The following is a 22,401-nucleotide window of genomic DNA, read 5'->3' on the forward strand; positions in this document are numbered from 1 at the left end:
CTAGGACAACCCATCTTCAGGTAAAAAGCATAAAATACCACAGAGAGACAACAGCCCACACCAGGCACACTAGCATCACTCTTATTAACTATTATACTCTGTAAATTGCCTACACACAGAGGCACCCTCATGCTCACTTATAACTGTCTTTCTTAGACTTGTTCCTTCACATGCTTGATTCTTCAGTATCTACTACTCCTTCTGCCTGCGACTCCTGTCCAGCCCCACTCCAGATCTCTATCACATTAGGAGTAATGGCTACTTTTACTCTGTCTTACTTTTATTTCAGAGCACATACTTAATGCTATTTATGATGTGCCATGCACTGTAACTAAGTGCTGTAAAACAAACTTAACATAATTAGAATGAACTCTATTTCAGTCATGAGAAAGCTGAGGCTTGGAGGAGTTAAGGGGCTGCCAAAGATCACAAACCTAACAAGGGCTAGAGCTGTGTTTCCAGCCTAAGTCTGTCTAATTCTAAAGTGCATGCTGTTATTCTTTTTATAATAGGGAAAAAATGTAAACATAACATTCACTTACAGAATTACAATGTGGCGTCTGTGGGTAAAACTATGATGGGTGATATTTTACCTGTTTGATAAACTAGCTTAGCTTAACCCAATCCCCACTTAGCCACTAATGGCCTTAACACTCTATCCAAAATGGTTGTAAGACAGAGGGGAAGATGACGGAAACCAAACAGCAAAAGAATAAGGGCAAAGAAAATAGCTTCTGGAGAAAGAAGTAGGAAAAAAAAAATGCTTACAGTTATTCCTGAACTTGAGTTTTCCTTCTTTTAGAGAACACATTTGTAAGATATTCTCTTCAAAAAGCTTTATTTTCTGTTTATTTGCTGTATTGGTATGCAGTGAACTCGCATATCTCTGCCCTTTCCCTTTTTATAGTCATATGAAAGAGCAAAATTAAGTCTACCGAATTTATCTTTTTCAACTTAAGACTTCCAGCATACTGTTACGAAAAATTACATACTATCAATCTCTAAATTCTCAATGTTAAGAACATTGCATGTTTAGAGTCCATCATTTCCTTTTATCAACTTAGGTCACAATGACCCTATGTATGATCTAATCTCTTTAGTGCGTCTCTTCAATGGCACGACAAACCGTGGTTTGGTGCAGTTCAGAATACAGAGCATATGGCATGTAGCTTGTGCTGAGAACTGGACGACCCAGATTTCAAATGATGTTTGTCAGCTGCTGGGACTAGGGTAAGTAATTCTACCCAGCTCTCTCTTAAATTATTCTCAAGCATTTTTATGGGTTTCAAATTGGGTTTATTAAGAAATTTAAAATTTATGGAAGTTATGGATTTAGAAAATATACATGATCAAAAGGAAAAAAATAAAAATCTTGCCTAACCCCATTCTCAAACAACCACAGTTAATAACCTTTTTATAAATATTACATAAATATAAGTATATAGAAATAGTATATTAAAAAATCATACAAAATACCATATTATGCTCTGTCTTGTAGGCTACTTACACATGAACATTTCTCATGTCATTAAATATTTTCTGTAGATTTTTAAGAAAAGGAAATATTCCATTTTATGCTATATTATAATGTATATAACTAATCACAAGGGTAACGCAGAGCACACGCTTTTGCTGTATCTTTGTGACATGTTCATAATAGTTCTTTCAGAAGATCTGTATCAGTATAATTATTGTGATAAAGAATATGCAAAATTACAAGACTTAATTCAAGTGACAAATCCGTATTAATGATTCACCAAAAATTTACTTTACATCCCAGTTTAATATCATAATATATTACCTCAAATATATAAGTTCACTATATTCGTTTTTTACCTTCTCATCAGTCTCAAAAGTGATGAGGTGAAAAATGGTGGGTGAGAAGTAGTAATAATTTACTTCATTTAAGCTGTATAATCTGTCAACTCTAATTCACCATTCTGATCCTTTGGTATTCATGATTTGAGAGACTTAACCATATTGGGTCACATATGGTTATTTATCACTCATAGCGCTATATTATTTACCAGGTTGGCCTGTAAACTAAGAGTCTATAAATGTAAGACCCATGTCTATTTTATCCATTATTGCATTGTTAATATCTAGACTTATATTTGTTTCAAAATACAGGTGCTAAAAAATATTTGTTGAAGCAATAAATTATTCTTTATGTATAAGTATATATGTAAATATAAATATTTCTAGCTAAATAAATGTATGCCAGAAGTATACATTTGCCAGTTATAAATCATTATAATTTCCTTTCCACCTTGAACTGGAGAATTGTTTTCTAATTTATTTTAGAAGATTACACAAAGTTACAAAGGAAAATAATTTAAGTCCACATCCACCTATACTCCCAGCATTTCCAAGTTATCTCAGCTATTTCTAGTTCATCAAAATCAAAGGTAATTGATTGCTTTCCTCTTAAGGGGCCCTTCTTGCTGATTAATAATTCATAGAGTCATCATTCTATACACAGATTTTTGAAATTTATTTCAAAATGTTTATTTCTTAACCCAAAACATATTTTCCACTAGAAATAATGTTAGTGCAGTGTTTAATTTCTAGTAAACTTGGAGAGTTATATTGATTACCAGTGCCAAAAATAGCACCTAACCACCACATAGAGATATTTTACAATAGGAAAATGTGTTGAGGCCCCAGTCAGAGTGTCAGAAATGCTCTATAACTTCTTGGATACTAGAAGTTGGATAACTACTAGTTGGATTGAGAGCTTTCAGCTCCCTTTACCTCCCAAAATGCTGTTCCTTCAGAATGGGAACTCGCCAGCTCCAAGTCTCATGCAAGTGATGTCATCCTCGTCAGGAAGGCAGTTCTTGTCAAATTCAAATGGAGGAAGTGAGTTTTACCATCCATCATGTAAATAATCATCAATTTGGTCTATGTATATTATTTGGAAACCTTGCAATTTATATATATATATCCCTTTTATTATACATTATAGTTTGTGTTCTAACAAAAACCCTTTTAACCTGGGGAGTTTTGAGACATAAAGAGTCTTGGAGGAGGTTAGGTTAGGGGAAATAAAGTTTTTTGATGAAGAATCAACAAAACACTGAAACAGACAATTGTTTAACCCCACTTCAAGTAAAGCACTGCATAAGTGGCGCTGACTCCAGGTTCCTACTTTAATGTTGATTTTAGTTCAATAGCAAGTTCATGCAGGTGAGGCCCTAGGAAGTCCTTTGCTTCCACTACTAAACTTGCCAGTAATGCTGAGGAACTATTTTATAGACTCAGAAACTTAGTAAAATTTAGGCTGAGGAGATGGGTTACTTGACCTTGTGTCCACAATGGATGAATCTAAATGCCCTGGATGATTGGGCTTTTATTACACAGGAGCTTGAGTCCCAATTCGTCACCTAAGCATCACTATATGCTTATAAACACAGGTGTTCTTTCCACTGTGGTTTGTGAATCTTAACTGAATTGTTTCCTTGAGGATAGATCAGGGTTAAGATGAATCATTTACAAAGATCAAAGTGATTGATATCTTCTTTGGCAGAAATATTTTGAATGCGTTTGAATAAAATTCGTTGGGTGATTACATAGTGCTGATTCCTTCATTTGCATGAGAGAACATATTGGAAAGGAAACATTTATCTTTATTATTTTTTAATAGTTGCTAATATAAATATATTATTTTATTTACTCCCAGATCGGAAATCTAAGCATTGGTAATGATATTGTGCCTGGTCTTCAGATGAATGGGACATTGTTTTTGCTTTAAATGCTTATGTGGTGGTGATAGACACGTAAATAAGCTGACTCACTTTGTTATAAAACAGAAACTAACACACCATTGTAAAGCAATTATACTCCAATAAAGATGTTAAAAAAAAAGAATTACAACATAATGTGATAAATACAATGTGCTATAGGAGAACCTATACTCAATTTGGGCATGTCAAGAAAGGCTTTCTAGAAAATGGCCTGAGCTGTGTGGATGACAGCCAATTCCACACAGCTATCTATTTACATGTTTTTCCCCCCCAACCATATTTTACTCTCTAGTTCACTGACCTCATTTCTAATGACTCACAGTCCTTCCAGATGGAGACAGGGACAGAAAACTAGATTTTTTTAGTGTGTGAAAAGCGAGTAGTACATCCCACTCTTGGATACAATATTTTTCGTGAAGGTCAGACGCTTGTTTTCTTCAGAAATGAGTCAGGTAATCTCTGCAAAGACTTTAATCTTTGGACCTGCACTTATTAAGTAGTCTCCATAGTGCTCTAGTAATTGAAAGAAAGTTAGAGCCTTAATGAGAATTTGTCTAGAGTGGTGCATGGTAATGAAAGAAAACTTGGCGAGTTTAAAATGATGTGTTTGGTACAGTGAGAAGTAATTTAGGAGTCAATTTATTAAAAAGGCACTGTAGTCTCTCAAGATTATTTATTCAGATAGGATACAAAATGCAATTCCCCACAGATTCTAGTAAATCATATGAGGCAGATTTCATCAGCCTTTCCTCTTCTAAATGAAACATTTTCATTCCCTGCCATTGATAGCTGCATAAGTAAAAAGTACTTTGAATAACATTTTCATGTCTCTGATCAAAGTATGAAAGAAAACATTTTATACTGATGCAAGAATAAATGTTAAGGAAACTTAGAGTAGTGATTTTTAAAATGGTATTTCCTAGGAAAGCACACTGCCCTGTTGCTAACCCAGTAAATGAACTATGCAGTTGTTTTGCCCTGCTAAGCGATTAAAAACGAGAAGTCATCAGGTCTGTACAGCTCTACAAAATTCAGGAAATACTAATGTTTTAAAAATAGAGTTAGTTATATGTATCCCCATGAGGCAGCCCTATGAGGAGCTGGTGTTAATTTTTAAATCGCATAATAGTCCTGGCTAGATACCTTCAGTTCAAATATCAAAAACATCAAGTTGAGCCTCTCATTCTGAAACCCCAAATAAGAAACGGAATTACTTCAATGTTCTTCCATTTTAGAGGTGTTTCAAAAATTGGCGGGGGGGGGTGGTGAGGGGTAAAATTTTTTTAAGTTAACCTGCCAAATAAATAGAGCATGATAATTTAATTTCCTGTGTAAGCACTACAGCAAATTTGTATGCACAATTTAGCACTAAAAATAGGTTCCTGGAAAACTGAAAATAGAACCTGTGTTTCCTATTAGTTTAAGAAATTGGTAGAAAAATAATGTTCCTCTTCTTGACTATATTTTCTGTCAGTGTCCCCAAATTTTCAACTATGTGGGAAAAAGCCTTAACATAAAACAACAAAGATTAGATATAGGAATTAATAGAAAATATATAACTGCTACATTCAACTTTAAATGATTTCTTTTTATTTGCTAACTTGACACAAAAATAATTAAATAATGTTTTCTGTTATTTTTAAATTTTAATTTACAAGTCCAACACCAAAGGAAATTTTAATTTTAGTCTTAGCTATGTCCCTAGGGTGGGATGAGTGAGGCAGTGAGCTGGTCAGGTAGGGGCGCTAGGGGGAGGGGGTGAAAAGAAATTTTATTTTACTTGGTTTAACTGACCTAGCTAAAAAGCTCATCATTTGCCAGAATTGCAATTTATAACTCTGATGGGTTTTTTTTCCTGTTTTAGAATTAGAAATGCATTAATTAAAAATAAGTAAAGAGAAAATAATAGCAAACTACTGTAACTGTGTAACTTCCTAAGATTCATCTTAGGCTTATTATCTAACAGGGTTGGGGAAAACACAGTGGCTAGGTAATTACATGTGCTATGGGCAAGGGCATGAAAGCAAGCATACCACCCTACCACTGATTTGTAATCCAGAAGCTAGATCAGCAGCTCCCAGACCTGGTGATGCATTACAGTCACCTGGTCATGGTCCCAGACATTCAGATTCAGGATGGTCTAGGTCAGTGGTTTTCAGTGTGTGATTTTAGAAGCACGTTAATAACTGAATCACTTTGCTATACAGCAGAAATTAACACAACTTTGTAAATCAACTATACTTCAATAAAATGAATTTAAAAAAAAAAGCAAATTAGCAGCACCTGCAACACCTGGGATGCATGTATACAGACGCATATTCTGGAACCGCCACCTCAGACCCACTCATCCGAAAGTCTAGAGCTGGGCAGAGCAATCTGTGTTTGAATAGCTCTTGGTGAGTCTGCTGTTCACTGAAGTTTGAGAACCACTATCTAGGGTAGATATCCTTAACCTTCTTTTGCGTGTGTCATGGGCATTTTTGGCAGTCTGGTGAAACTTGCCAACCTCTTCTTAAGTTCATATTTTTGCATAAAGTAAAATACACATAACTACAAAGGAAATTCATTACATTGAAAAAAATTATCAAAGTATTCAAAATACAGGGTGGTATTATATATTTCTTTATTAACATAGTAAATAAGATATACTGGCGATTCCAATGATTATTGTACTATCAGAAATGAACATAAATGATATTTTTACAGTTATACAGTAACTGCAGTGTGATCTGAAGATATCTGCAATTTGTTTTAGTGGCAAAAGTATAGGTATTTCTAATAATATTGTGGTTAGTCACCTGAATTTGTATCAGAAGAAAAGGCTATATTTCAATTAGTTAGTAAAAATAAAGATGTCATTATTTCTCCTCCAAATATAAGCCCCCTACAGGTTACCATGAACTACTAGGGCCTCCATAGAACCCAGGCTGGAATTTTGGCTAGAATGAGGCCCAGAGGTCTTGGTTCTTTAAAGAAGCCCCCGTGATTCTGATAAGTAGTCCTCTCATTTCAAAGGAACCCATGGAACTTTGTGTACTTGTTTCAGTAAAAAACATAGAAATTGTACAAAACATCTCCAAAGTTTGGCAGTTTGATTTCATCTGATGTTAAAAACAAAGTAAGAACAAACAAACAAACATTTGTTTCCTACTGCAACCAGGTTTAAATACCCTATGTGAGGGTCATCTCTGACTTAATCCAGGGGATTCCTCAGCTTGTCATTCCAACACTAGCCTATTTTAACTTCTCTGGAAAACTTTTTCCCCCAGCAGATCAAAACAAAATTAGAGAGTTTAAAAAGACCACTATAAGTAGGACATAATTAAAAGGGAAAAAAAAAAAATCATGGCTAAGTTTTCAACAAACACAGGTTGGTATTATTGCTTGCTTGGAAAAAAATCATTCCTGATTTATCCCACTAAGTATTTGAAAACATATTATTGGGAATTAAGGTACTCTTTTATGTGAAATGTCACTTATTTTTATTAATACAATTTAAGGAGAAATCTCTTTGTCTTTAACTTTTATTTTGACTTACACTCAAACGGGTATTTTGTAACCCAGAGAGATTTATGTGGCAAGGAATTTACTGAGAATATAATTATACACATAAAGGTTAAGAAAATCTCTTTTGGTCAGTTGTGAATCATCTACTGATAAATTTTCTGCAACATAGTTGTTTAGTCTATAAAAGTCTGTTAACAGAGTTAGGGATTTTATTTGTTTGTTTTTGTTTTTTACTCAAAGACTTTTTTCCACGTAAAGTTTGTTACATAAAAACAGCAAGATATTATGGTTTTCCCCAAACCAAAATATCTTCACCATTCCCTTAAATCCTGTTGTTTGGGGAGGGGGAGGGAGGCTTCTATATTCTAAAATAGAAACAGATAAGGACAGGAGAAAACTATCATCCCTTGAATATATTCTCAACAGTTCAATTTTTCAGTTCTGAGATTTTGTTTCTAAATAATAAATGGTGACTTAATATATTGTTGCTAACCTTTTATTTTGCCAAGAATATTTTAAATATTGAATATATCTTTATCATCTCCACCATTTCTTAAAATAAGAAATAGTTTGTCATAAACTTCTGCTGCTTATATTCTGCTTACTATGAATACAAACTGGAATAAATTGTGTTCAGTCTGAAAAAGGTGAGCTTGATTTGGAAGGATTTGAAATGCAGTTACTCTGTCTCTAATTAAATTCCAACTTTTAACATCCAGCACTGACACCTGGAAATATTTGTATGAACTGATGGCCTCTATACACCACTCTTAGGTTGCTGATACCAATATTTACAACAAAAAATTTAATTATGGGAGTACTTCAGAAGTTTTTTCCAAAAGAATGTTTTTTCCAGTTGTTCTGAATAACCCCAAACAATATATCTACACCATTAACTGCAGTCTTTTCTCATATAAAGTTTGAGGCTGCATATATAGAACACGCTCTTAGAATACAAGCTTTATGTGTGTCATTTTTTCCACGTGTATACATAATCTCTATTTTTCTCCACCAGATCGTGAAAACATCACTATGGAACAGCACTTCAGAATCCCAGGGTAGCACATTTAGTGTTTACTAAATAGTCTATTCTTAAAGATTTGCCTCTAGTCTTTCTTCTAGAATAGGCATGTGTTAAAAATTTAACTGCCAATCCTATCAGTGCAATGCCAGTGGTAGGTGTGTAATAAAGAGATACTAGATTAAAAACTGATTTATAAATAATTTTTCAATATTTTTTCAATTTAATTTTGTTTTGAGTTTCCAGAGAAATTAATGCATCCCCTCAGGATCTGTCTTTAAAAAGACAGCTAAGCAATAGACTAAAAACAGCTAGAGATAATAGAAGGCTTAAATCCACAACTCTGATGTATATTTTTAATGAATTACTCTTCTAGATGTCCCCCCACGTAGTCATGAGTGCTGTCAAATGACAAAACTAAAACAATTTAACAACGAATTTGACGTCCTTTATTCAAGAGTAAACAGCCCATAGATTGGGGGTACAGTGCCTCACAAGCAGTGGAGCACTATTCCTGAGGGATTTGGGGCAACAGTGAGTTTTATGGAACATTAGAAGAGGCAATGAAGGTCAGGGATTTCCTTATAGGCATATAGGCTACCAGGTCCCATTTTCTAGGGTAAGGTGAGCTAGCTAAACCTGAGTTGGAAGATTGTGACTGGTGTTACATTTTCTTTCTATATTTCAGGAAGTGAAACACTTCCTGTAAGTGTAGGCTGACTTAGGTTTAGATTTGTGATGTGGGCCAGGCCCCTGGGTGACCACCATTTTGTGGGTCCTGATATATGAATTAACTTTATCAGTGGCTTAAACAGATTGCTTATAATAAGATTACTATAGGTAACTAGAAGTCACTTTGGAAATCAACGAGCAGCCTCCTGAACAAGTAAAGAATTAGATATTTCATTTGACTATGGTTTGCGACTAGGAAGCATCAGAATCACCTGGAAGGTTTGTTAAAAGACTCATCACTGGATCTCACCCCCAGAGTTTCAAAATTGTGGGTGGATCTGGGATAGAGCTGGACGATTTGTAACTAGCCCCTGGTGAGGCTAATGTTGCTTATCTGGATTACACACCTGGAAAATCTTTCATCATGGAGAGTCGGGAACATAGAAAACTACCTAGAAGAATATACAACACACATAGGCATTCAGCAGAATAAGGATACTGAGAACATGAACCAAAAGTGGTAAAAGAAGACAGACATCTAAAAGGGAGATTGGAGAGTAACTAGGATCCACCAACTTGTCCCTCCCAGTGAAGAGGTACACTAATCAACCAATTCCAATGATGTTTCTGGAGCCTTCATGTAAAGTCAACACAACTAGAGCCTCTTCAAATTGGATAGACATTCCCTGATATTCTTAAAAGTCAAGATTAGTGTTGATGAATTGTACCAGAAGCTGTACCGACGGTAAAATTCAGTCATCTAAAATCTCTTTTGATCCACATCCTGTCTTCCCTAAATGTGTGAGTCCTTAACTAAAAGATTCCTGCAGTGGTAAAGTCCTTCCTGATCTAGAGCATTCCTGATCTTCTATACCCTCTGCTGCCATTTGAGATCTTTTTTTTTTAAACTGAAGTATAGTTAACTTACAATATTATATTAATTTCAGGTGTACAACATATTGGATATTTTTATAGATTACACACTGTCAGGGAGGAAGAAATTTTCCTCTACCCTTCTATAGCTTCTTCTGGCTGGTCTAAATTAAATTGATATGAGACAGATTAATAGGAAGTTTCTACCTCTTAATCTACCTCTTTGTCCCTCCTTCCACCCATTTCCCCTCTGGCAACCCCTGTTTGTTCTTTGTATCTGTGAACAAACCCCTGTTTGTTCTTTGTATCTGTGAGTCTGTTTCTACTTTGTTACATTTGTTCACTTGTTTTGTTTTTTAGAAAACATCCAGTATTTGTCTTTCTCTGTCTGACTTATTTTGCTTAGCATAATACCCTCCAGGTCCATCCATTTTGTCATAAATGACAAGATTCCATTCTTTTTATGGCTGAATAATATTCCTGTGTGTGTGTGTGTGTGTGTGTGTGTGTGTGTGTGTGTGTACCACATCTTATTTATCCATTCATCTGTCGATGGGCACATAGGTTGCTTCCATATCTTGGCTATTGTAAATAATGCTGCTATGAACTTTGGGGTGCATGTATCTTTTCAGATTAGTGTTTTCCTTTTTTTTTTTTGCATGTCTTTATGCCTGTTTTGTTTTCTGACCTATAAAAAAATATATTTTATATAAGTCCTTAAATAAGATGATTCTTCTTCCCACATGGAAGGAATATCTTAATCTTTAGCAATAATAGTAGCAACACTCATTTTCCCTTGGTAAATCCATTTCAGGTTTTATTAAAGGAATGGTGATTGATTTGTGTGCTTGAGTTAACATTTATCTGTTTATAAAATGAAAGTGCAAGATGATAAATTCTGGGACATTAAATACAAGCTCCATTGTTCCAGTTCTCTGTTCAGTGAATGAAAGGTATCAGACACTTTCAGTTTCTCTAAGGTGTTGTCTTACCGGAAAGAGAAAGGAAACACCCTCTACTTCATTCTTTTCCTCTTACTGATCATAACAGCCATGAGTGTTCCTTGGAAACTTCCTCTATGCACACAGACAGAAAAGGGTCAGCGTTGACTATAGCCTGGAAAAAACACTGGACCTTCTTTTGAAGAGGGAGTGGATGGGTCCTTCAAGATACTTTAAAAGATAGGAACCACATCATCTCCCTGCCAGCCCAGAGAAGATAGCAGGAATCAGGATGTTTCCAGCCTAAAGGCATATTTTTATATGAAGATTAAAATCTGGAATAAATAAAAGGCAAGAAAAAGATTAGAAAGTGAGAAGCTAAAAGTTTCCAGCTAAGCCTAGGGAAGAGTGGATAATTAAAAGAAATCTTCAGTGAAGGTTCACAGTTGAGAACTGTAACAGGTTTTCAGGGATAAGAAAGACCAGTAACTTAATGTCTTTTGTCACATGGAGGTGTCTTTTTATCCCATTCTGGTTCACCATTTGACACTTGGAGGTACAGGCTGCATACTCCCTCTTTTAGAGCAAAAACATAGCTTCCGATTTTAAATTAGGGCTGTTAGGCTTTGAATTGAATGAAATATCAAGAACAAAGCAACAAAAGTAAACACTGAGGATCTCCTTTTTCTATGTTGTTCTCAGGCAACGTGCATTTTTTTAAAAGATGAATTACACTTAACAGGAAAAAAAAGATTAATAAATTATGTTGCGGCAACTTTTTGAAGTTGTCATTATAATTGACCATTATAGAAATTGTTGGACAACATAGAAAAGTCAAATGAAACAAATCAGACACTCAAATGACATATGCACTGATTTTAACTCTGTTAAATAACATATATGAGCAGGCAAACAAGAACAAGAGGTATTATGCAAAAATTAAAATTACATTTCATGTCATTATGAGTAATTCTTCTACTGAGTTGTACCATCTTTTAGACATCAAAACATTTGAAGCTTAATATTAAAATGTTAATCTCTTTGCCTGGGATTTCATAATTTATTTCAATGTCCACAGCATTAAATAACTAGAAGTTTCGTTTATGACTTTTTGTTTGTGTTTTTGTTTTGTCTGCGTGCTTTTCCCTAGGAGTGGAAACTCATCCATGCCAATCTTTTCTACTGGACATGGACCGTTTGTACAACTAAACACAACACCTAATGGCAGCTTAATACTAACACCAAGGTGGGTCTCAAAATGTGTTCTTTGACTAGTTGTACATGGACAGGAAAGAAGGTGGATTTTGAAGTCAGTCAGATTTTAATACCACCATATATGCCACATAATCTTGAAAGTTATTTAATTTTTTTGTTATTCAGGTAATCTCAAACAATATCTAATCGATCCTATCTGATAACATTGCCTAATCCTCATATACATATGGTAACAGGGTCAAATGAAGTATTACAGTGTAATTAGAGAGCACACTGATAGAGGTTCAATAAGTTTTACTTCCACGTTCTTTTTATCCATACTCTTGGATTTATAAACAAGTAAACCCCATACAAAGAAATTGTGAGAGTTGGAATAAATAGATCCAATGTTGATCAGACTAAAAAGAGTGACACAATTAGTTATCATCAAAAGAGAAGAAAGGGATAAAAAAAGTCATGGTATTCTTTTCTCTAGCAAATAGAACATGGTTATTAAGTGAAAGAGTACAGACTTTAAGTTGTGTCTGCATTTTCTCCTTTGCTATTTACAATCAGGTTCACTTTTACAGCTTTTACTCATGTTTTAAAAAGCAGCATCCTTCCTGTATTCAAAGATCTGTTTTAGCTTAGATTATGTCATTTCTGCTGTTTGGGAATTAATGATAACTTCGGTTGGAATTGGCTTCTGAATTTTACAGTTCCATTAAAGGCCAGCTTGGATGGGAAGATAGTAACTTCAAGAAGAAGCTGTAACAACAGACAAGGATTTAAGATATCATTGCTGGTGCATTAGCTTGAAGTTCTTTGTTTAATACACTTAATGGTGAAAAGTGAAATTATATAATTACTCAGCTCTTCATGAAAAGTTGCCATGTCTGTGAGCTCAACCAGTAAAGCAGATTGTTAAAGGAGTAGTTTTAGTACCAAAGTACTTTGCAGTTGAATATTTTGTATGAATATTTGCAGGGCCTTGACTGATTTTATTAGTCTCATCAAGGGTGAAACAAACCATCTGCAAGTGAGAAAGTGGCCTACTAGATTTCCTTTCTATAAAGCATGTCTAAATTTGCATTATCATTATAGATCTTGAACAGTGTGTATGCTGAGAATGTCTCTTATTTATATTTCATAGACATTTAAGAATCAGTTAGAAAAAAAGGAAAAAGTACAGAATATTTTATATTAATTATATGCATATTTAAAATAAGAACTAGTTTATTCCATGCTTATCAACAAAATGCCAGTATCATTATACATTGATGTCTTTATTGTATGTATGTTCATGTTATTTGAAAGAGACACCATTTACACACAAAGATACTTGAAACTTTCATCACATCAATAATCCAGAACGTTCTTAATCTCTTCCTTAATTAGCCACCTTATACTGGGTTGACAGGAAATCAAACATATATGCACTTAGTTAGTATCTATGTATGTATGTATGTATGTATTTATTTATTGCAGAAATACATTTATTGCCCCATGAAATCTGGTGTTTTTGAAAACACCCTTTCACTAGTGGTCATAATAAAAAAATTAGGAAAGGAAGAGGATATCAAAGAAGATGATTCTTCCAACTATGAAGATCGACTTAGATCCCCATTTTTTTCTCCTATTATGAGGCATATGCATGACTAGACTACTATTTTCCCACCACTGAGAGAAGGCCATTCAACATGGTACCAGCAATCTGACCTGATATAACTGGAGATGTACAATTCATGCTGCTGCCAGTATTGGGTTTCCCTTTCCTCCAATTTTTTGTCTAGTAGTCCTAGATAACAACAACAAAAAAAATTTGACTTAATATATATTGATTGACAATGTGTTCTAAGCATGGTGCTAGGTACAGGATATAGAGTGCTTATCAACAGTTTATTGAATGCCTGTCCTGTGACAGATGCTGTGGCAGAAACTTTGCAATGTTACAAAGGTTATTTCTAGTCTCTTTGACTTAAGTAGCATGGCTCCACTGTAAGGATGAGGGGAAAAGCCTGGTGTTGATAAGTGACTTGGACTCGTTCACAAAGCTGGAGGCAACATGAGATTCTAACCCAGGTTTATCTGGCTTCAAAGCCCTCCACTTGCCATTCTACTGTGCTACCTCTGAACTCTCCAAGGCAGCATATCACTTTAAATAACAGTTCTGGAAAGGAAAAAGAAAGAAAAAAGGCCACTTGTTGGGCATATATAGGGAGAGAAATCAGTTCATTTTGTCAACACAGTAGATACAAACCCATCCATTTGTATCCCGATATTGTCCCTCTGGGCTGAAAGCAAGACACAGGATCATGGCATTTACTTTTTTCCCATACAGAGGGCTGACCTAATTCTGACTCCAGGACTGAAGGCCAGGAAAGTTATTCTATTTTCCTCTAATCTCTATAACGTACCTGGACAAATGTACTCACTGCTCACTCTGACCATAAGTGAAGCAACTTACTGCTGTATACTGAGACCCTACGTGTGTGTTTGTGTATGAAAATTTTGATTAACCAAAACACTTGAAGAATGAGGTGTTAAGCTCAGTTTAATTCTCTGGTAACCATTTAGTTAACCAAAAACTTTTCTGTGCTTGCTGAAAAGAAATTCATCCATTTTTCACAGACCACAGAGTCTTAAATATTGTTTAACACCTAAAAATGATGAACCATTTTGAATATGAGTTTTCATTGATGGATATTGTAGATGTAGAAAGTTTGAATGAAACTTGACAGTATGCTGGGATGCATCCTAAAAACGACTTCTCTCCTAACCATAGGTGGATAACAGAAGAAGCATTAACTGAGACTTCTTCTTTGGGGAATTATGAATGCATATTGATTTATCTATATCTAGATAGATATACCTACATGCACATTGCTTATTAATAAAATGTATATTTACTTATATTTCAATTGGCTATGTCTGCTCTCGGGGATTTTTCAGACAACATGAATGCATGTAATTTCAAGTAATCCTTATCATGTATGTTCCAGACACACTGAATTGTTTTGTTGTACTTAATGATCTCATATGCATCTTGGGCCATGTTTTATGTTTTTTGACTTGTTCTTCCCTAAAATTTCAAGCACCTAAAAAACATGCACAGTAGGTGTTGTTAAATATGTAAATAGAAACCATTAAAATTATATGTGTGTACTTGTGTGTTTTAAGGCAAACGATAGCTACAGTAGCTGCCATCAGGGAAAGGTGTGGGCAAGTACTTTAATTCCTTGTGTTATACTGACCTCTAGTGGTTAGTAAGTATAACACATTTAAAATTTTTTCTTTGTTTTAATTTTTCTTTAGAATTCTTGGCTTTGAAAAAAGTTGGTCTCCAAATATTTAAATGGGTAGTGAGTTTTTAATTATTTATGCCTGCACTTTATTTTATATTTACATGTCTGCCTCCCTTGAAAGCAGGACTCATGATTCATTCATCATTGAATTCCCTGAATAAAGTACACAGCCTCACACACAGTTTGGGGCCCTGAATAGGCCCTCGTTAGCAATAGTGAAGCATATTCTGTATTATAGAACGGTGAAATCCAAGGTTGGTTCACAGAAACTAACAGAAGCTACCGTTCATCAGGTATTCATTGTGTATAACACACAATAATAATTCCATTGCAAATATTTATTTACATCTCACAAAACTCCAATAAAGTACTATTGCCCCTGTTTTATGGATGTTAAAACTGAGTCTTGGGGATATTGAGCAACTTATCCAAAATCACATGAAGAGTAAGCAGTAGAGTTAAAGATACGAACTCAGCTTTATTTGACTTTGAGGATTTTCTGCTATGCATTTTATGTATGACACATTTAAAGGTCCATTTTACTAAAGAGAAAAAATAGGACAACTTACACTATGTTTTGCTTTAAAATGTTGTGTGCACCATTTTTGAAATACAGTTGTTCTTCTATTACAGTAAACAGTGCTTAGAGGATTCACTGATTCTGTTACAATGTAACCATAAATGTAAGTAAATATTTCCTCCTGTTCTCCTTCAAGTCTTCAGTTTAAAATTCTGTTTATTTCTTTTTTAAATGTATCCATACACCCAAAAGGATGTGCACAAAATTTCATTAATAGTAGATAACACAGACAGAGGCGGCAGAATTTTAAAAAGGCATTTAGGAAGATATTATACTTCACGAATTTCCATGTCCTTTGAAATCTTGAAAAAGATGATTTTTTTATGAGTCAATTTTAAATTTCCTTGTGATATGTGAAAATTTTAAAAATGTGCACTTAATACTTATGGGAGTACTGTAATGAAGCCTTGAAATTACACCATCCTGAGCTTCTCTGTGTAATAACACCTCCATCATTCAAGCTCCTGAAATTTACTCCAATGGCAACAATGAAAACAGTCAACATGCCTGGATACAGTTCTCTCCAATATCACCCTGTAAGTCACTTTGAAACTTGAGTCTTCTCATCCTGTTGTTGTGATCTACAGGGAGTGTCCATTGCAACACGTCAGTGAGAAATCTCCATACATTATGAAGACCGTCTTTAGGCTTTACTGAAGATGGTGGCAGTAGCAATGGCATCAGTTTTTCCTATTCAGTCATCACAATCATTCTGTTTAGAGTCACTATGTCACCTAAAGTTATTTTGCAGTGATCCACTCAATTTTCATGACCAGAGGAAATCCACCAAAATTAACTACAAGTTCTTTCTTCAATGATCTTAACAGCGTGTGGAAAAAAACTGGTGGCTCAAGAAGTTAGCCCGAAGATCGTTGGAGGAAAAAATTCCCGAGAAGGAGCCTGGCCTTGGATCGTTGCTGTGTATTATAACGACCGGCTGCTCTGTGGGGCTTCTCTGGTCAGCAGGGACTGGCTGGTGTCGGCCGCCCACTGCGTGTATGGGTGAGTGTGATATCACAGCTGGCCCTTCCCCAACGAGGTGACCCCAGCAGACACTAGGCATCCCATTTCAGGCAGCCTCTCCAAACCCTCCCAGCAGGAAAATGTTCCTGCTGTTTATAACATTATAAACTTTCCAATCATTTTCCCATTAAAATCATGTATAAAAATAGAGAAAGTATAATTAAAATTTATTCTTCATTAGACCCTTGGATCAAGTATTATGGTTCATACGTTCATAAAAATTGAAATTTCCACCTATTTACAAGGTAAGCATTTTTTAAGGTATAAAATTAGTTTTCACTATGTAAATTTTGCTGGTTATCAGCCAATTAGGACAATATTTATTGTCAGCAAAGTGTCAATGTCAAAAAAAGCATGTATAGATAGCCTTCAAGTTACAAATTAAAAAGTGTGCCCTTTGAAATTCACGTGTAAGCGCTTTGCTCTGAATTAGCATAAAAATGTTTCCTTAGTTCTCAAGTCAGATCTGTTTTGATGCTAACTGTAACTAAAACTTAGAACTAATATCAACCATGTCGAATTCTTTTTTTGATATGACAAAATACATGCTGAATTTTAGAATTTATCTTCTCCCTCTAGAGCAGCCATTCTTAAAGCAGTGTCACAGGAGAAAAGAGAGTGGGTGGAAGGGCCTGGAAATAAACATCAATATTCCTGGGCCCAAGAACATGTTAATTTCTTCTTCTGCCTGAAAGAGGGCACCTCTTTAGGTAATTGTACTCCAACCCTTCTGAATTAAGTTAGAAAAAAACGTAACTTCCTCCTAAAGATTCATAAGCCCTGACAAGGGTGATTTCCTGCCCCAAGAGACTTCCAGGGAATGACCTTACCTGTGAGGATTAGAATGAGCCTCTAGAGTTCAGAATCTCTGAGAGAAGTGTGTGTGCTCAGAATGGAGGATGCAGCCTTAGTTAATCAGGATGAAAGACTAACTCCGTACAAACACAGGCATTGAAAGGTCTTGGATGGATGGAGACAAATTATCAGCTACAGGAGGCTGTCAAAATTATTTGGGAGATAGGGAGAGCCAGGGAGAAGGAGTATTAAAGGATTGAGCCTACGCAGAAATACCCATCATACAAGAGTGAGAGTAAACTCAAACTCGTAAGGCTGGGAACCTGGAAATGAGGACCCTCAGCTACATCCCAGCTTGGCCAATTACCTGCGCTCCAGAAGGACTGTCCAAGGCACTGCCCATCTACATCTAAAGCTGTCTGAGTCTGTGCATTACACCCCGTATTTGGGTGACTAAACTATAGCCTCTTGCATATCTAAACTACACCTTCTTAACTTTGCTGCCTCTTGATAATTATATTTTAATCTGTTTTCAGCCATATCATAACAAATGTCTACAGCAGCCAACTTTCCCACCCCCTGCTAAACAAGACTTCAACCTTTACCTATACATACTCTATGCCTTAGGTGTGCCACAGGTGGGTAACGTATATCCTAACTGTGTTACAAGTAAAAGGTATCTTTAGCTAGAAATTCAGTGTTTCCTGCTGCATCATAGGTAGGTCTTAGTAAGACAGCCACCTCCTGTATTAACCTCAGATTTTGTAAATTCGTCCATTTGACGTTCTTGCAGAACATACGCTTTCTAAAAGTCAACCAGGCTTGCAGTGATATTAGTGACTTCTTTCAATTAGCTACCTTACAGATGTACTTACTATAGGTCAATTATACCAATAACATCTTTTCAAACCGTAAATATATGAGGGAAATAGAAAAGCAGTTTCGTCTAATATAAACACATGTTCAGTCATATAGGACATAAAATGTCTTTTCACACAGTTTCAGTTTGAACAAAAGCAAACAAACATAAGCTGTAACAGAATCGTGATGAAAAACATTTGCTCACCAACCTTGCATTTTACTCTCCTTAGCCACTCAGTGGTATTAGTTCTTATTTTTCCGGTTACCAGGAGTTTTCTTACTTTTTTCTTTATGTCTCTAACCAAGAAAGTTTCTGATATTATTTCAAATAGTTTTATCCAAAAAATATTCTTACCAGTATGCTAATACTGAGTCTTATTTGTCTTTTAAAACTTTACTTATACAGTAAAAAGCTTAATTTCCTAATAAAAAGAAGAACCCAGATCAAGAAACTTATTGAAACCATACTACACAAATGACCTGACCCCAAAGTAAATCTGCTCCAGGAGTTTTCACCTGTGGGTAGTTAAATGGTCTAATCGGACAGTTCGCTGTTTGCATTCAGATTGTCCACACTCTCTTTCCCACCCCTCAGCCTCAGTATTCCTGGATGTCACTAAACTTCCCTGTGCCTGTTCTGTTTCTCTACTACTGACTTGTCTTCTTTTCCAACCTTAAAAGAGATATTTGTGAAGTTTTAAGAAATATTTGCTGTGATTTAAAGACAAGGTTGACTTCAAACCAGAGAATATTTTGATCCAACTTATGCTACTGACTTTGTGTGACTTAGTATCTGTGGGTTTCAGGATCCTCATCTGTAGGGTGTCCACAGGATATCTACCTCCTAGGGTGATTGTCAGGACAAAATTAAGATGCTGCAATGCTTTTGTGTACTGTGAATTATAGAAATGTGCAATAAAATTTTTATTGTTTCCTGATCAGGAAAGGTCTGTGAAAGAAGACTCTAAGTCTTACCCAGGAGACATTCAGCACATTTATTTTCTAAACTTTTTATATTGATATAATTTCAAACATGCACAGAAAGTGCAAATAACAGTACAGAGAATTCCTGTGTACCTTCACCGAGATTCACCAGTTGTTTACATTTTATGCTATGAAAACTTTCTTATCATTCTTTAATTCCCTCCAATTTGGAGAAATATTTATTTTCTGAATCATTTGATAGTAGGTTAGACATTGTGCCTCTTTACCCTGTTTTTTATTTTTACTAAGAACAAGGATATTTTCCTACATAAATCACAGAAAATCATGGAAATTTAACATTAAGTCAATACAATTATCTAATCTAATTATCTAATACAGTATGTATTCACTTTTGTCAATTGTCCCAAATATGCCCTTTATAACATTTGTAGTTTGTTTTTATGTTTTCCACCCGAGAACCAATTTAGGATAACGCACTGCATTTATTTGCTATGCCTCTTTCATCTTTAATCTAGAATAGCCTTTCCATCAGCCTTACTGTCTTTGTCTTTCTCAGGCTTTCTTTCTTGTCTTTGTTATTTTTCTTAATACAAGCAAGTTATTTTATAGACAGTCCTTATATTTGGGGAAACCCTTCAAGCTTTCTCCCTTGTTGGTCTTGATATATTCCCATTCTTTGAGAACATTTTTACTTTCTGGCAAAATAAGATGTTCCAGGTTCATCTTGTGCTTTCCCTGCCTTTGCCCTGAAATCAAGCTTTCTATAAGAAACCCCAAGTCCATTTAGCTATTTTAGTTCCTTTTACATTTTAAAAAACAAGATCTTCCATGCCCCTTGCAGCTGCTTGTGTGTCCTGCTTCTAGACCCTCTCAATGGACATAGCTCTGTACATACAAATATGAACTCATAAGGATAGCTCTAATTCATATAATATACCATAGGGTACATCCTAGTCTTTTTTCCTTCCATATTTGTAGCTCTTATCTTATTTGTGCTGTCCACAAAATATCTATGGATTTGCTCACACTTAGAATGGAAAAGTAGTTTGAAAATTGTGAACCCATACCACTGTGTAAAGCAAACTTACCAACTGGAGTTTAATATTTGTTTTCATTTTTTTCCCACTGATATATAGCAAAATGCATAATCTTAAGTATCTAATTTGATGAGTTTTGAAAATGCATCAGCCTGTATAACCAACACTCCTATCAAGACATAAAACATTTCTATCACTTAGAAATTCCTCTCATACCCCTTCCCAGTCATCACCATCCCTGAAGTGGACCCCAGAAGGGACCACTATTCAGTCTCCATGGGGGGTGGGCTGGTCATTTATAGATTTACAGTCTGGATCACATCTATTGAATAGACATATATCAATGATGAAATTACCCATAGAGAAGCTTCTTGCCAACCTTCCATTCCTTAACTTGCTCTTCAGAGAAGACCAAATGCACCATATGGATTACCTCATTTCTTGTTAAAATGATTTCTTGAAATAGGTGTTAATATTTCTGAAGTAGATGATTTCATAATGAGGTGTCTTGGTGTATGGCAAGAAATACAGACTACTATTTATACTTTATTTAGTGCTAAATTAATTTAACTGCACTAATAAAACTTTGAAAACCAACTTTTTAAACAGTATTGACTATAAAATAACATTGCTTAATTAATTGATAGTGCAATTACAATTTAAAATTTGGATTCTTTTGAATGCCTCAAACATACTAAATAGGTCTAGGATACAGAATCTACTCAAATATAATATTTTAAAAATTATTTCATTTCTACTTAAACCTACTCTAAAAAATAAACATCATGGGTTTAGTTAATTTCTCTATTTATCTACCTATTTTTACGGCTTTAGGAGATCAGCTAATAATAAATTATCTTCTTCAGGTTGCAGAAATACTATAATACTTTTTCAAGATTATAGTAATTTTTACAGATCAAAAAAGGAAGAATATTTTTCTAGGTGAGTAGAGATTTCAAGATTAGATTAGTGACTTACTGGTTTTGGGTTATGGCATAGATCTTGACTCCAACGGATTTCAAGCTTGAGTTGCTATTCATATTTTTGATAGGTAAAAAATTTCTTACTGCTTCACTAGAATCTTTTAGATTTTTGCCTTTCTCATAGGTTTTACCAATTTCCAACCTGACATCATCTCCTTAAAATTATGCATTCTTCAAGTCACCCACGGCCCATATTATATAACCCATTTCCTTGACATTATTCTGTTAACACTATTTTTAATAACACACTTCTTATTAGCAGGTATCTTATTATAGTTATTAGTCTACCCAGAAGTTTTATTTCCTAGAAGTTCCAGCATCACATCTCTGAAGCTAGTTCTAGTTTGAGAGCTAATTCATCATCTTGGATCACATTACTGTGCCCTCTTTTTCCTTATGTATTTTGTGTAACCACTTGTCCTGATATGGCTTTATTTACAGCTCCCCTCTCTTTACCTGGCTGTTATGTGTGACCACTGGTTGTGCTCAATCTTTCTGGCTCCTGGGTTGCTTCTTGTTTTTCATATATCTATTCAGTCACTGAGCACTTATCTTGTGCCAAGCATTGTTCTAAGTTTTGGGGATAATAGTGCTCTACGGACGAACAAAGTCTTTGCCCTAATAATGCTTATATTAGAGGATAGGGCAGGAAAACAGAAACCTTGAGAAGCCCAGCTACCACAGTTGATCAGGAAGTGACTGGCAGTGGGGTAGGAACAAGATTGGAGATGCAGGCAAGACCAGATCCTAAGCTCTGGTGAGGACTCAGTTGCCCATGGTAAATGGGAAGTGAGACAATTTAGAAGGCAGAAGAGTGACATTATCTAATTAGGCATCTGTGTGGTGATTAGACTGCTGAGAGGAGCAAGGATAAAATTGGGGGGACCAGTCAGAAAGAAACAATGGTGGCCCTAAGAT

At 35.2% G+C, this 22,401-nt stretch overlaps 1 protein-coding gene across 2 annotated transcripts in view; it reads left to right on the forward strand.

Annotated features, from left to right (window-relative positions):
- Positions 1–22,401, forward strand: part of TMPRSS15 (transmembrane serine protease 15) — a 130,651-nt gene that overhangs the window by 92,115 nt on the left and 16,135 nt on the right. For both annotated transcript variants that reach the window (XM_070045390.1, XM_030877793.2), the window contains 4 exons: positions 1,101–1,230; positions 11,911–12,006; positions 15,893–15,942; positions 16,667–16,841. In XM_070045390.1, coding sequence (XP_069901491.1) covers positions 1,101–1,230; positions 11,911–12,006; positions 15,893–15,942; positions 16,667–16,841 — 451 coding nt within the window. The remainder of the gene's footprint in view (positions 1–1,100; positions 1,231–11,910; positions 12,007–15,892; positions 15,943–16,666; positions 16,842–22,401) is intronic.

The sequence above is a fragment of the Globicephala melas genome, chromosome 4 (assembly GCF_963455315.2).
Source record: "Globicephala melas chromosome 4, mGloMel1.2, whole genome shotgun sequence".
Classification (NCBI taxonomy): Eukaryota; Metazoa; Chordata; class Mammalia; order Artiodactyla; family Delphinidae; genus Globicephala; species Globicephala melas.